Source organism: Triturus cristatus, chromosome 7 (assembly GCF_964204655.1).
Source record: "Triturus cristatus chromosome 7, aTriCri1.1, whole genome shotgun sequence".
In the NCBI taxonomy this organism is placed as follows: Eukaryota; Metazoa; Chordata; class Amphibia; order Caudata; family Salamandridae; genus Triturus; species Triturus cristatus.
The window spans coordinates 1,738,781,349-1,738,797,768 of NC_140590.1; the positions used below are offsets into that span (position 1 = coordinate 1,738,781,349).

The 16,420-nt window shown below is 44.5% G+C and overlaps 1 protein-coding gene across 2 annotated transcripts in view; it reads left to right on the forward strand.

Annotated features, from left to right (window-relative positions):
- The window catches only part of LOC146812956 (C-type lectin domain family 2 member B-like), a 175,611-nt gene that overhangs the window by 77,058 nt on the left and 82,133 nt on the right, over nt 1–16,420 (forward strand). For both annotated transcript variants that reach the window (XM_085619994.1, XM_085619993.1), the window contains exon 4: nt 3,792–3,895. In XM_085619994.1, coding sequence (XP_085476120.1) covers nt 3,792–3,895 — 104 coding nt within the window. The remainder of the gene's footprint in view (nt 1–3,791; nt 3,896–16,420) is intronic.

The window sequence follows — 16,420 nt, forward strand, 5'->3', positions numbered from 1 at the left end:
GGGGAAGAGCAAAGAAGTGTGCGTGACAGATCAACACACACACCAGAAGGGGAACACCCGAAGAGGAAAGGAGAAGAGCAAAGTGGTGTGCGTGACAGATCAACACAACACACACCAGAAGGGGAGGACCCGAAGAGGAAAGTGAGAAGGTGCATGGACATCCAGACTCAGTAACTGGGAAAAACATCAGCACCACTGGGGAGTATACGTCGATGCGCAAACCCGAAGGTCACCCGTGGACGACAGAGGCGAGCAGGCCGGTCCGTTGGTAACAACCACCTCTGGGATGTAACGGAAAAAAGACCGTGGATATCCAAGGGGCAGAGGCCTCATGGACACCGGTGGCAGCAGGTCCCAAAACGAGAGATGGACTGTTGAATCTTGCTCTGGAGACCCTGGGCGAACAGAGGCAGCGCACGAAGGACCAAGTGCCAACAGCACCCTTTTCAGGAATAGCTTCGGACACGGAAAGAGGACCCGTAGCGACTCCTCCAACGCGGTTGGAGCGACAAGGCGGCGGTCCACCCGTCCAGTGGAAGCCTGGCAACAAAGGGCCTCCGGGTCGTCCAGTGAGAGGGGACACCCACGAGAGAGGGGTATCCGTGAGAGGGATATCCTGCAACGGTGAATCCTGTTAGAAGACAACTACCAGTTGGAGGAAATACCTCTACCAGGGCCATATAGCGGAAAGTTGAACAACAATGGTCCACCATCAGTCCATCTACACCTCCACTAACGGCAGTACAAGAAAGAGACTGTGAGGCGCACTTCCATGGTGTAAGTCCAAAAGAACTCATCCGTAGAGCACCCGGACATCGTGCCAAGGAGACAGAGTGGTCCCGGCTGCCAGAACACCCTCGCCGGCAGTTGACCATCAGCAAAGAGTCTACGTGGAAGTCCCAATCACCGATTTATGTTTTGTTTGTAACTTGTGTTTTTCTCCCACAGGTTCGGACTTCATTTGTTTTAACTTTCATTAAAGTTTGGGAGGGATGTAGTGACGGACTGGTCAGCATTCTAGTGTTCAGCATGTTGTAACAGACAGTGAACACCCACCCACCACAGGCGTCACCAGTCAGGTGACCCTGGCAATAAAAGGGGCCGAGCGCACGTGCTCCTGGCCAGTGTTCTACCCACTATCTGAGTGTCCGTGTCCATCCTTCCTCTGCATGTGGGCCTGAGACCCAAACACTACAGCTGCGTGCTTCTGTCATGCGTCCATGGTTGCTTGCTTCTGTCACACGGCAATGGCTGCGTGCTTCTGTCACGTGGCCGGAAGGATGTTATTTAGACCGCTAGGGAACAGAGAACAGGCTGTAAGTGACTGAAGCCTGGCCAGGGTTCAGGAATTGAGCTGCCCCTTTAAATGAAGCGTAATGAGGGACCTCACAGGAAGACCGTGGCCTAAACCAGGATTAGGGTGTAGCAGTGTAAAGGTTGGTATTGTGTATTTAAGAGGCCCTTAAAAGGCATGCCAGTTCAAGAGGTTGACAGCAAGCCTGGGGAGTGAAATAACTCTCATGGAATCTGAAACCTAAATGGAACGAATACACTAAAAAATGCCAACTTTACGAAACTCTCTGTACCGAAGGGTTAACTGATAAATATGACCTGTATGTGCAGTGCAAATTCCCCCTCCTGCCCCCCCTTTCCACTACCCAGCGCAGATCTAGCAGGACTAAGGCCTGAGTCCAGGATAAAGAAAATGAAATTCAAGCCAGTGTGATCCCTGGAATCTGGATCTACAATGTTCCAATCCGCGCCAGGACCCATTGCAACTTTTGAGGACTGTCTTAACTTCCAAACTCCTCTGTAGTATGAGCTGGCAGTCAAACTCTGGGAGTGGATATCAACCCTCGGTCACTTGAAAGTCCAGCGTATGCAGGACACTCCACTGTTCTTTGAATGGATATGCACAAGATGGTTATCTTTTCTCTTTTACTTAATTGTAGGAGAGTTTTTACATGTTAGAAAAGAATACGTAACTTAACTCTGCTTTAGGTGGCAAGCCTAGGCCGCACCCAGCTTGCATTGACAGCCATTCTAATTTGCAGGAAAATAGTGCACATTTATTTTATGTGAGCAAGCCTTTCTCTGTGTGTTTTTTTCCATTACAGGAACATCATTGGAAATCAGCCTTCATCTGTGGTGTCTGTACAGATATATACATTGTAATAGTTGTGTTCTCCCGAAGAAGAAATATCCAGGATGTTCTTACCTTTGGCACTTTCAAGGTTGCCCTTATGCCTGTCTATGCCATTCATTAGCTGAAGAAGCCATTGTATTTCTGTGTTACATAAAATGTTTATTTGTTTCTTTAGTTATGCATAGCTTAAACAATGAAATCCCTCAGGAAGTAGGTGTTGAAATGTCTCGTTCACCAGAAGTTGACTGGTTTGGGAGTTTGGATCATTGCTAGTCCACCCCTGTTATGTCATGTCATACCAGAACTATGTAGCTCCTGCACCCTGAAATATTATAAAAGCCAAGCAAATTCTGAGATAAGCCAGAGTTTTCCTGGCCTAACTGTGCAAACTCTGTGCTAGTCTGTATCCAATTTATCCATGGACTCTCTTGGCTTACCTGTAGGCAGACTGACAGTACTCGAGCTTTCGGCCGAGGCGGGCCTTATGTTAGTCCCCCTGCTGATTCTGACTTGGCATAATCAAAATAATCTAAGCCTAATTCAGACGTCCTATAGATTAATTACTTTCTGCTTTCTGTAATGATTATCTTTTTGAATAAGCCCATGAAGTGTAAACCTGGACTTTTGTCTCGCTCAAGTTTATTATCCAATGACTCCTGCTTATGAAGGCTCAGGCAGTCCTCATCTTGCACTTCAACTATCTTAATTGGTTTACTTGTGGCATCCAAAGCAGGGCCACTTGTGTAGACCTCTTTGCTACAGAAACCAATGTCAAATTAGTATCTGTGTGTGAGCAATAGTTTTGTTGCTTAGGGAGATGTGTTCCTTACCCTATCTGCAGTAATGTTTTATTCAGTAGATTCATATTCACTTCTGTCATTTCGAGTTTAATAACCAAAGTCCTTTATTGGTTGAACCTATGAGGCGGTATCTAAGGGACCCTAGCCATGGCGAACTAGCTGTGATGATGTAAACTTGCCAAATCTGAGGAATTTAGACACGCTACATTTTTAAACGCTTCTGGGATCATCAGTGATGTCTGGTTAAAAGTCTGACCGCATATTTATATGAAGTGATGACCACACCTACTTTTACACTTGTGCAGTTCCAATTTCCAGCCAATCTATGTGAACAGTTCAGAATTTGACACCGTGCTTTTCCTGTATTCATTTTTGTATGTTCTCAAGTTGGACACTCCAAGGTTCAGAATGTCCCCCGCTTTCAAACAATGGCGCTGTTGCAATCACCAAAGATATATGTTTTCTCCTGTTATTATCAAAAAAGTAACACCAGTCTGTCACTAAATTGGATCTCCAGAAAAGTCTTCCGAAAGGCCTTACCTAATCGGTAAATGGCACTTGTCAAGGTTCAGGCAGATAATGTAGTTATTTGACCGAACCGTTACATTGGGCTTGTTACTACGCCCTTGACCACATTCATGTTTTACAGTCACTTTTTTCATCATCATTTGTTGTACCCTACCGTGCTATGTTGTAATGCCTTCTGCCACCCAGCGCCCATGGTCTTGATGTTGTAGATTAAGAACCAAAGATGAATCCGATGAATAAATGTGCAAAGGCAAACAATGTGACCCATGTAACGTGAAACTATTGGCAAAGTTTTACATTTGCTTTTCTTCTTTTAGGCTTTCGCCCTTTCTAAGACCCAGGAGTACAATCACTGGGTTGGTCTGAGAAAAGGACCAGATGGGAAATGGATGTGGCTTGACGGAAGTACATTGGCCAATGGGTATGTTTTTTTAATTTGTGTGCTTCAAGTCAAATTCACTTTATTCGGTTATTTAAAACCAAAAAAGCATACTACATTAAAGATCACAATAAAATGTTCCTATTAAAAATATTACAAAAAAATGATCATCACAAAATACAGAGAAGTCAAGATCTGAATCATCAAAATACGCAGGAATAATTGATCACATTTAAGAAATACTAATTAATAGCGGTCCTTCTTTTTTTCCGTATTCTAACTGCTGCGGTCAAACAACTAGCTATGTTAAAAATTTCCCAAACATTGATCAACATTTGGCAGATATATAAAAGCAGGTTTTGCTTGTATAAAACCTTTGTTTTTTTAAATGGGTAAAATAAACCGATTTCGGATGTGCAAAAAGTGCTCACAAAAGAAAACACAATGCATTGAGTCCTGAACGAAAAAGTTATCACTCGTACAAACATTCAGGCCCTCTGGCTTTTGCCATCCTATTGGTTCCGCAAGAAGTAAATGTATTTGATTCAATCTGAATCTTACCAAGAGGAAACGATGATGGGGGTTAGTAACTATATTTATATATGGTTCAATTGTTTGTGAGGTGGATAAGAGCTGATGCGCCCGCACAAGGGGCTTGGTTAATTCTACAGCCTCTCTATCCATTTCTGATAGTTGCAGGTACATACTTTTAGCCCAGGGCCTGTCCATCTTTCGGAGTTTCTCTGGGGAACTGAATAACTTTGGTCTCCCCAAATAAGATGCAATCCTTTTCACGTGACTTAGCTAGGGGATACTATTTGATCGGTCAAGGGCTAAACAATTGCGAATAATATTGCTGTTCATCCCAAGCTCCGGGTTAGTCCAAACACTTATGAATTTAAGTAACGGTGCTACACCTATAGGGTCTGATATGAAACCTAAACCTGCTTCTTGATGGATAATATAGGAAGACGTTGATTGTGGCACCGATTAAGACTCCTTAAAAATGTATTTTCCAGTATTTGGATATCGCCCGCTTCTCTGTATCCCCAGAGATCTGAGCCATAGTTTGGTATAGCCATGCATTTAGCTCTATACATTTTTAACATGGCAGACATAGGCTTCGATCCCAATCTACGTGCAAAATCTAGGTCTGCAAAGGTAGATCTGGCCATTGCTTTCCTTTTGGCTTTCATTTGGGGAACCCATGTACCCCTCTCATCGAATAACACTCCTAAATATAAAAACAGCACCACCTGTGTTATTATATTGCCTTCACAATAGTGAGTTTTATATTTCTTGTTTTTTACCCCCATAACCATGGTGTAAGACTTTGAAAAATTAACATCCAAATCCAGAGATTTCATAAAAACGGCAAACGATGTTAAAAGATGCTGTAGGCCAATTGCCGTTCTAGCTAAAAGGGCAGCATCGTCCGCATATAGGAGAGCTGGGATTAACTGCTCACCTACACGAGAAATGTTCAAGCTAGCACCCTTTAAAACCGTATCTAGATTGATATATAAAGTAAATAAAAGTGGGGCTAGGATGCATCCCTGTCTCACTCCTTTAATAATCCGGATACTACGTGTAAGATTACCTTTTTGGTCAAATCTCACCGTGGCAGTACGGTCCTGATGCAAATCCACTAAAAAATGTACTATATTTTCATCAAAGCCTAGTTTTAGTAACAGGTGCCACAATTTGGATCTATTAACACGATCAAAGGCCGAAGAAAGGTCCAAAAATGCCAAATGAAGTAAACCTTTCTTCGCAACCGTTCCAGATAATAGAAGCTAATTTAGGCACTGATCCGTTGTTCCTCTCCATTTCCTAAACCCGTACTGTAAATTTGAGAGGATATTAGCGTCATTAAGCCACTCAGTGAGCTTACTTAAAACCACCCTACCTAGAACCTTCACGGCTGAATCTATCAATGAAATTGGCCTGTAGCATCGCGGGTCCCCTCTATTCCCCTTTTTAAAGACTGGCACTATAACCGATTGTGACCAAGATTGAGGTAAACCTAATTCACAGGCTTTATTAAAAACATTAACTAGTAATTTAGACCATACGGCTTTATCAGCTTTGTATAGATCAGCAGGGACGCCGTCCAGACCAGGGGCTTTATTCCTTGACAATTGATCTATAGCCACTGCAATTTCTTTCTCCTTGAAAGCTAGGAAATATTTCCTACCTACATGTGGGGATCTCCCGGGTTCCAACTCACCCTGATCCCCGTATAGATTTTTTTTTAAATGGTTAAACCAGTCTTCTTCATGGATATTACACTCTAGCAGAGTACCTTTGTTGTCCGCGAAGCATGGTCTATTCACAACATTCGAAAACTTGGCGCTATTTATTACATCGATTGACATTAGTTCATTCAGGGCATCTTTTTTGATATCGGACTTGCATGTATTAATGGCTGATTTATATTCTTTCCTAACGTTTATCTTGTGGTCTGTTCTTTAAAGCGGCCATCAGCTTCTGATGCGCCACTGAACATCTATGGTCAAACCACCTCTCTTCTCTATTGGGGTAGTTCTTGCTATCATAAGGTATTTTGCCACCTGCAAACAGATTTTACCATAGGCGGGTAAAATCCCATTTCCTCCAGCCCCACTATTGAGATATGGCTCTATTTCCAATCCCACATTGGAAGCTAAATTATTACAAAATCTTTAGGGATGACCCTACACCATTTTAATCTACGGCCCTGGTCTTTATTCTTAATTACTGCTGTGGATACCCATTTATTGGTTTCCGGATTAAACACGATACCCCCTCCTAATATCAGGTGTATGGGATTGTGGTCACTAAATTGTGACCACACAGCTGTATAATGATTAACTAATCTTTCCAGGGCAGTATTTATAAAAATATAATCAATGGTCGTATGCGTTCCCCCTACCTTTAAAGGATGGAATATCAACCATATCGCATAAATCATTCGGATATAAAAGACCCACATCTGCAAGGGTTTGCTCCAAAAATTCCCCCTGCAGTGTGTGTTCAAAATGTATATCTGAATACATGCCAGGCCCTAAGCTATCGGTAACATGACAATTCTTGGAACATAAATGTATATTAAAATCCCCTAAAATAACAAACGAATAAGATGTGACTTGTTGCTCCTTATAACTCTCTAAATAAGTTTTAAGACTAGACAAATGTTCGGTAATGGAGGTTCTATCAAATTAATTATAAAAATTTACAATTAAAACTTTGATTGAATTGGCGGGTATAATTTCTACCGCTAAACAATTTACTAGTCCTGTTTCCAGTATTCGGTGAGTACCTGTAACCTTGAGGGATATTAGAGTGATCAAACCCCCTTTTGGCCTTCCAACTAACAAAGTCCTCGCTGGTTCAAAATAGGTAGTGTTGCCATCCAACCAGAGGGTGTTACCCACTTCCCAGGATTCTTGAAGCCCAATAATTTCATATTCTTTTAAGAAGTTATTCCAAATAACCTCCTCAATTTAATTTCTCAGCCCTGCAATGTTCCAGCTAAGTATCCTAACTTGTGTCATGTTTATTGTGTTTTTTGAGGGCTCCCGTTGTATATCCTCCTCCTGCCCTTGAATAAGAGGGATGGTGGTTAGTCAATCATTACCATCCAACTAACTCAATATTTGAAATCTATTTGCTATTTCCACCCCACTAGTGGCTAGATTTTCCCTATGACACCCCCCACGGTTATGGGCGTTTTAGGGGTCCCGCTCACGAGGGAAAGATTTCCACTCGGGTTTGGTCTGATGCCCGCTCTTTGCCTGTTTTCTCTCCATTGGGGTCCTAGAGGGGAAGGTAAACAGTTGGCCCTCTCAACTACTTTGGGAGGATAAAAAAACCCCAAAGGAAATGCTTTTATTCCCTCTTTATCATCACGCTGAGCAGACTCAAAGAGCCAACCTGCTACATCCTTCAAGTCCAAATTTACAACCAGGGAATCTCCATCGATATTTTTGTGACATCGACCAACCCAGACAACCCGTCTGGCCATAATAATGTGAGCTGACGCATTCAGGCCCCCCTCCAAGTGTCTAGAGCACCAAGATTTAACTTTACATATTAACTCATCTGTTGTTTTACTGACATTCATCTTAAGAGGCGGTACCCCAGTTAGTACTGACACCAAAGGAGTAGCCTCCGGGGGTAGATGGTGCCTTACATGACTATTCCTAACAAACGAGTTGGTTGGGCCAGTCATAGGCCTAACATCAGCTCTCCCAGAAGCTCCAGCTTTATTTAACTGACTGGAATCTGTTTTGGGACCCTGAGAGGGTTTATTCAACTTCTGGGGTTCATGCCCAGATGTACTAGCACCATTTCCCCAGTTGTGAGCCCCCAAACTTTATTTGGATTAACATTTTTACAAGAAGTTATCCAGTTTCCGTTCTCGCCCTTCTCCTTCTCGGTGGTATTAGGACAGGCCACCACATCCCAATTTCGTTCAAGATGTAACAATTTCTTCATAATCCCTTCAACCCCAAATTTCATACAGTGAATTAGTTCCACTCTCAATGTCTCAAATAAAGTGTCAATATGGGTTAGAATTATATCCGTAGGAGTAGGTCCCAAAAGTGAGGGCTGCCATTCTTCCAAATTCCGGTGACTACCCAGTCCCTCCAGGGAGACAGAGTCCCTTTTGTTCATGCCTCCCTTGGGTTCCTTTTTCCTCCTTTTTTTTCCAAAGGTGCTACAGACAGTTCCCTTGCCGAGGTCACGGGCATACTTTAACCAATCTCCAGAGACGTTTCCTGGCCTAAATTTGGCATAGTGTTATTTTCATGAATAGAACCATCAGCCCCTGCTGTAGTATCAATAACAAAGTCAGTTCCTGTGGTACGTAAAGCTTCCAAGGGAGAGTTGTTTCCGACCATATTTGCCTCACACATACCCATACCCAACTGGGCTTCTACATTGTGGATCTCCGTTGTGCTTGCCCCCACTGCACTAGTTAGATGAGACATTATGGAGGCACAGTTACGAGGGATCTTAGCTTTGGTCTTTGGCAGATTGTTAGAACGAGGCAATTTGTGCTTACCCATGTTGGCTTCTACACGTCAGGGGGGTTGCCCAGCCTCTGTCAGTCGCTGACGGGCGTTGCAGGAGCCCAGGCGATGCTTTAAGCGCCCCCAGGCACGTCCTGTTGACTGGTGCGCTGTGGGTGGCTCCGGAGCCTCTGGGGGATGTAGTCTGCTCCACTCGCGGCTCCCCGATGTGACAGGGACCCGGTTTCTGGCACTGAGGGCACGGGTTTTTGGCTGAAGAGTGCTCCCGCACTGCAGGAGCCCAGGCGATGCTTTAAGCACCTCCTGGAGCGTCCTGATGACCTGTGCGCGGCTCCAGGGCCTCTGGGGGGATGTACCCCAGGCCCCTCTAGGACAGGTAACGCAGGGCCAGATGTTGTCAGCGTCCTGGCCAGCGCTGCACACAAGGGGCACCCGGGTGCGAGCAGGGCAACAGCATGGGGCACACTCAGCCCATATTATGCCTCCGATCCTCCCAGGCACGCCCCCAAGGCAGCACAGGCCGCAGCCAATCCCTGGACTCAGGACACATCCGAGCCTGAGATTGGTGCAAACTGGAATCCCTCCTTACCTCGCGGCACAAAGCAGTCCACAGCTTCGCTCCAGCCAATGCTGCAGGTCTTCCCGGGGAGAGGGGGCCTCAGTCTCCCCCCGATGCCAATCACTTGGAGGCCCGCTAGATGAGCGTACCTCCACCGGGCCACAAACGAGCGTCCTAAGCTGCACGCTCACGGAGGCTGCGCCGAGGGCACCTGCAGTAATTTCAGGGCCTCGCCCGAGCCGCTAGGCAAGGGTCTCACTAAGCTCCGACAGGGTGACACAGCGGCAGAGTGATCACTGAGCGATCCTCCGGCGGCAGGGCGGGCTAGATCGTGGCCTGATCGTATGCTGCAGGTCCCCTTCGCCTCGACACGGCAAACCACAACCTCCGCTGTCCAATCACATCCAAATGACCCTCATAACGCACTCCTGGGGGTCACAGCAACCTGGGTGCTGAGCAGTCAGGTAAGACCAAGTCGCTAATCAGCAAGATGATGTAGGATGATGTAGGGCTACGGGAGCCAGGCTAATGCGCGTCCGCTGTGTTACACTGCTTCATTATCAGGTTGTTTTTGATCCATCTTCAAGACACCTTACATCTTTCTTGTAACATATAGGCACAATTCAATATTGCAAGATGCCATTAGGGTTGGTGTCGGCTGCTGCTATTTGTCAGAGGATAATGTTTCAGATGTTTAAGGTTGTAAAAGGTATGGCCGCATTTCAAGACTATGTTTTAATTTCTGGAGTGAGAAGAGCATGTCAGTATTTTACCAGAAAGTTTTGAGCATAATGCAGGAAAGAGGAGTGGTATTGAGAGTCAAAAAATACCACTTTCGGAGAGATAAGGAAGCATATTTAGTTCATGTAGTGTCTGAGCAGGGGGTAGTGATAGAGATCTGGGTGCATATAATATCCCTACTTCCACGGATAGAGTAATTTCACAGTTACACGCACATACACTCATCATACACTAGGGCCCATTTCACTATCATACGCTCAAATACTCTACCAGCACTGAACCTGTGGAAAGAAAACTCCTAAACACCCTGCATCTATATCGAGGTCGATAAGACCTGGTTATTGTAACTGTCCTGAAACATGATCTAAACAATCTATACAACAATAATCAAAATAGAGTACTCAATAATTGACAAGAAATAATAACCAACACCGTATTCAAAATTATAATGCTTTATCTAAAATTAGTCAAAGAAAATCAATCAGAATAAATCATTTTTTTAATAATTACCTATTCTAGCTAAATGTCAGAATGGGTCAGGACAGGTCTCTCAGAAAAAGTCTCCCGAGTCGCCGTCCTCACAGCGTAGATCCTCACCAACGCAGGTTTGGGAAGAAAATGGCAAAGTGGCAAAAACCCTCTCTAGGCTAACAATTTTTATAGTATTTTAAACAAAGGAAAGAAACAACAAGTATTCATCGCGTCCGCTGAACCTCTGAGCAAAGCGAGAAGGAAAGGATGTAGCATCGCTACATTTGGAAAATCTCCGCTCAGGAAAATCACAAAAATAAAAAGACAGGACAGGAACCAAAAATAAAAAAGTATCCTTTAACATCCACATTTCCTCGGCGATGACGCAATGAGCTTAGAGTTCGTTCTTTATGGCTCCTTTGTCCTCCAAGGCTGTTCCGATACATCTGGAAACTCGCCCAGAACTGCTGCTGTCCTCACGGAAAGTTTTAACCAGGCAAGGACTGTGGTCAGATGTCTCGTGATCATATTCAGCAAGGCCCTCTCATCACAAATCACTCACTCGAGGCCAGGCTGCAAACGGCAGCCATTTTCCGTAGGCCACAATAGACCATCTTAATTGAAAGAGACAAAAACAACGTTACCCCAGCATAGTGATTAAACCGTGTTAACCCCACCAATACCCTTATGTGTATGTAATTATCTAGCCTTTGCAACACAGAAAAGCATTAATTCGAAAGCGTTTTGTGCTTTTAAATAAACAGCACTCAGCAACATTTAAACGTGCACATTATTATTAATAGGCATCACATACGCGTCCCCACGTGTAGTTCTCCCTTGTTAATACGTACATGTTGATAAGTAAAAACACATACACAAAACCAATAATTAATAATTAATGATTAGTAAATTTAATTATGACAAATAGACAAACCAGAGCTTAAAAAGCCAATAGATTTTCAACAGAAAATCCTGCTCTAGCAATCCCCCCTTTGGTGATTTTATCACCAAATAACCCAAAAAAAAAAAAATTTAGTGAAAATTTAGTCCCATTTTAGGAGAAATTGGAAATGTCTTTTTCTCCTTACACAACACTACACACCAGACACTCTTTCATCATCCCTCTTTGTTTCTAAGTAGACACTCTCCCTCAATTCTTCTAATTCAATTTCTTGTGGTTCTCTTTTCAACCTTTTATTTCTCTTCTCATTATTTCTTTTAATTAATTTCTTTTTCCCTCCCCTGTTTTTACAACACAAACACACCAATCTAAGTATCAATAAAGCAACAATTATACAAGTTAAAGGAAACAATATCTTACCTATAATAGTACTACCTATTTTTGCAATAAAACTCTTAACAGCTATCACCTTATTAGCTAATTTAGTCCAGATACTTTCAGCTTCAAGTGGTACTAATTCTTCATGCAAATCAGTAATATTTTTGATATAGACCTTCAGGTCTTTGCTTTCGTCTGGAATGTAAGTGCAACAATGTCGAACTTTCAGCATTCCACAGACTCCACCCTCCTTGGCCAATAGAATATCAAGGGCAAGTCGATTTTGCATAGACATGGCACGTACGGCAATCAATTCCGTATTCACCAAAAGAAACCCTCCAGCGGTATTTGTCGATAAGCGATCCACCACTGTTGACAGTTTCCGAATTCCATAAGCATTCAAAGAAATTCCCACTGCTGGAATTAAAGCTCCAAAAATGTCACCTACTATTTCAGACCAAGTTTCTCTCTTAAAACGCATTAGTAAATTAATATGTTCTACATCTTCTATTCTATCTATATGAAAGATCTTTGGAAAGACCTGGCCCACATAACATGTGCCATACCAATGGTCAGGCAACTTGTAATAAGCCTTGTTCCCACAAACATAGTACACTCCTGGGAAAATTGTATCTTCTCCACCTCTGAAACCCCATCCTGTTGCAATGAAGTATGTATCATGACATTCACTAGTCCCAACAAAATATGTATCATATCGAGATTTCCTTCTTGTAATGCACAGCTTACCATTCTGTGGTGCATCTAGAGCTAAAGTTGGACTAGCCCCATTTCTCAATTCTTTTCCCATCTCAATGTCCCAAATTGTCTCACTCACTTTATATTTACCTGCTTTCTCATGCATGCTTAATCTCCTTTCCTCCACCATATCTAGGAAAGCTTTCTCCTCTTCTTTCAGACTGCAAGTTAAATTATTCTTAAAAATTTAATCTAATGTTAATTCTTCTTTTTCAATAAAAATCTCACCAAAAATGTTAGCTTCTTTAGCTGGATTCAGCTCTTTGTTCATTGGCAAGTGCCCAAAAATACTATCTTTGTTAGACATCTTATAATCTATTTTCCCTAACAAATAAAAAACACTACTTAATACACTACAAGAAATTCCATACGTAGCTGGTAAATGATGATAAGTAACACCCTCTGAAACGGATGCAGGTAATTGCATACAAACATAGCAATCCCTAACTTCCATTGTTTTCACATATTCGTACAACAACTTTGAAAAAACATTACTAGAAAAATCATTAATTGACCTATCTTTATGTATGTAAGTATTACTAATTCTAGTCGGAACTACTTTTTGCGAACTCTTCTCTGCATTTGTCACATTCTCTGTATGCATCTCAAATGTACCTATTGTAACTCTAAAAGTAACTAATAAAGCTAAAACACCCCATAGTAGCATTAATAATCCAGTACAGCAGCAGCACATTTTACACCATCTTTTTAAGAAGGCACATCTACTTTGATTATTCTCTATGTTAAACAAAGCAAAAACCAAAGGAAATGATGGACGGAGTGTTGAACATTGCAAGCACTCACCCCCAGTCAACTGATCTGGGTTTAATCCACCACCGTTCTTTAGCCCACTCTGCCACCCCAGTTCAGACATGGCCATATGCAAATCAGTCTGACCCTGTGCCTCATGGAAACAGTCCAGCCCGAACTGCCAAGCCATGTCTTCCCTGGACCAGAAACAAGCTTCCTAGGACCGGTTTCTGGCATTTCAGCCGTCTTCAGCCAGGCTTGCTTGAATCCAGTGGCAAAGTGAGCAAGGGACTCACGTCTGAGCATACCCTGCCAACTTATGGTGAACAAAGCAAAACAAACCCAGATCAGTTGACTGGGGGTGAGTGCTTGCAATGTTCAACACTCCGTCCATCATTTTCCTTTGGTTTTGCTTTGTTCGCCATAAGTTGGCAGGGTATGCTCAGACGTGAGTCCCTTGCTCACTTTGCCACTGGATTCAAGCAAGCCTGGCTGAAGACGGCTGAAATGCCAGAAACCGGTCCTAGGAAGCTTGTTTCCGGTCCAGGGAAGACATGGCTTGGCAGTTCGGGCTGGACTGTTCCCATGAGGCACAGGGTCAGACTGATTTGCATATGGCCATGTCTGAACTGGGGTGGCAGAGTGGGCTAAAGAACGGTGATGGATTAAACCCAGATCAGTTGACTGGGGGTGAGTGCTTGTAATGTTCAACACTCCGTCCATCATTTCCTTTGGTTTTGCTTTGTTCGCCATAAGTTGGCAGGGTATGCTCAGACGTGAGTCCCTTGCTCACTTTGCCACTGGATTCAAGCAAGCCTGGCTGAAGACGGCTGAAATGCCAGAAACCGGTCCTAGGAAGCTTGTTTTCCGGTCCAGGGAAGACATGGCTTGGCAGTTCGGGCTGGACTGTTCCCATGAGGCACAGGGTCAGACTGATTTGCATATGGCCATGTCTGAACTGGGGTGGCAGAGTGGGCTAAAGAACGGTGATGGATTAAACCCAGATCAGTTGACTGGGGGTGAGTGCTTGTAATGTTCAACACTCCGTCCATCATTTCCTTAGGTTTTGCTTTGTTCGCCATAAGTTGGCAGGGTATGCTCAGACGTGAGTCCCTTGCTCACTTTGCCACTGGATTCAAGCAAGCCTGGCTGAAGACGGCTGAAATGCCAGAAACCGGTCCTAGGAAGCTTGTTTCCGGTCCAGGGAAGACATGGCTTGGCAGTTCGGGCTGGACTGTTCCCATGAGGCACAGGGTCAGACTGATTTGCATATGGCCATGTCTGAACTGGGGTGGCAGAGTGGGCTAAAGAACGGTGATGGATTAAACCCAGATCAGTTGACTGGGGGTGAGTGCTTGTAATGTTCAACACTCCATCCATCATTTCCTTTGGTTTTGCTTTGTTCGCCATAAGTTGGCAGGGTATGCTCAGACGTGAGTCCCTTGCTCATTTTGCCACTGGATTCAAGCAAGCCTGGCTGAAGACGGCTGAAATGCCAGAAACCGGTCCTAGGAAGCTTGTTTCCGGTCCAGGGAAGACATGGCTTGGCAGTTCGGGCTGGACTGTTCCCATGAGGCACAGGGTCAGACTGATTTGCATATGGCCATGTCTGAACTGGGGTGGCAGAGTGGGCTAAAGAACGGTGATGGATTAAACCCAGATCAGTTGACTGGGGGTGAGTGCTTGTAATGTTCAACACTCCGTCCATCATTTCCTTTGGTTTTGCTTTGTTCGCCATAAGTTGGCAGGGTATGCTCAGACGTGAGTCCCTTGCTCACTTTGCCACTGGATTCAAGCAAGCCTGGCTGAAGACGGCTGAAATGCCAGAAACCGGTCCTAGGAAGCTTGTTTCCGGTCCAGGGAACACATGGCTTGGCAGTTCGGGCTGGACTGTTCCCATGAGGCACAGGGTCAGACTGATTTGCATATGGCCATGTCTGAACTGGGGTGGCAGAGTGGGCTAAAGAACGGTGATGGATTAAACCCAGATCAGTTGACTGGGGGTGAGTGCTTGTAATGTTCAACACTCCGTCCATCATTTCCTTTGGTTTTGCTTTGTTCGCCATAAGTTGGCAGGGTATGCTCAGACGTGAGTCCCTTGCTCACTTTGCCACTGGATTCAAGCAAGCCTGGCTGAAGACGGCTGAAATGCCAGAAACCGGTCCTAGGAAGCTTGTTTCCGGTCCAGGGAAGACATGGCTTGGCAGTTCGGGATGGACTGTTCCCATGAGGCACAGGGTCAGACTGATTTGCATATGGCCATGTCTGAACTGGGGTGGCAGAGTGGGCTAAAGAACGGTGATGGATTAAACCCAGATCAGTTGACTGGGGGTGAGTGCTTGTAATGTTCAACACTCCGTCCATCATTTCCTTTGGTTTTGCTTTGTTCGCCATAAGTTGGCAGGGTATGCTCAGACGTGAGTCCCTTGCTCACTTTGCCACTGGATTCAAGCAAGCCTGGCTGAAGACGGCTGAAATGCCAGAAACCGGTCCTAGGAAGCTTGTTTTCCGGTCCAGGGAAGACATGGCTTGGCAGTTCGGGCTGGACTGTTCCCATGAGGCACAGGGTCAGACTGATTTGCATATGGCCATGTCTGAACTGGGGTGGCAGAGTGGGCTAAAGAACGGTGATGGATTAAACCCAGATCAGTTGACTGGGGGTGAGTGCTTGTAATGTTCAACACTCCGTCCATCATTTCCTTAGGTTTTGCTTTGTTCGCCATAAGTTGGCAGGGTATGCTCAGACGTGAGTCCCTTGCTCACTTTGCCACTGGATTCAAGCAAGCCTGGCTGAAGACGGCTGAAATGCCAGAAACCGGTCCTAGGAAGCTTGTTTCCGGTCCAGGGAAGACATGGCTTGGCAGTTCGGGCTGGACTGTTCCCATGAGGCACAGGGTCAGACTGATTTGCATATGGCCATGTCTGAACTGGGGTGGCAGAGTGGGCTAAAGAACGGTGATGGATTAAACCCAGATCAGTTGACTGGGGGTGAG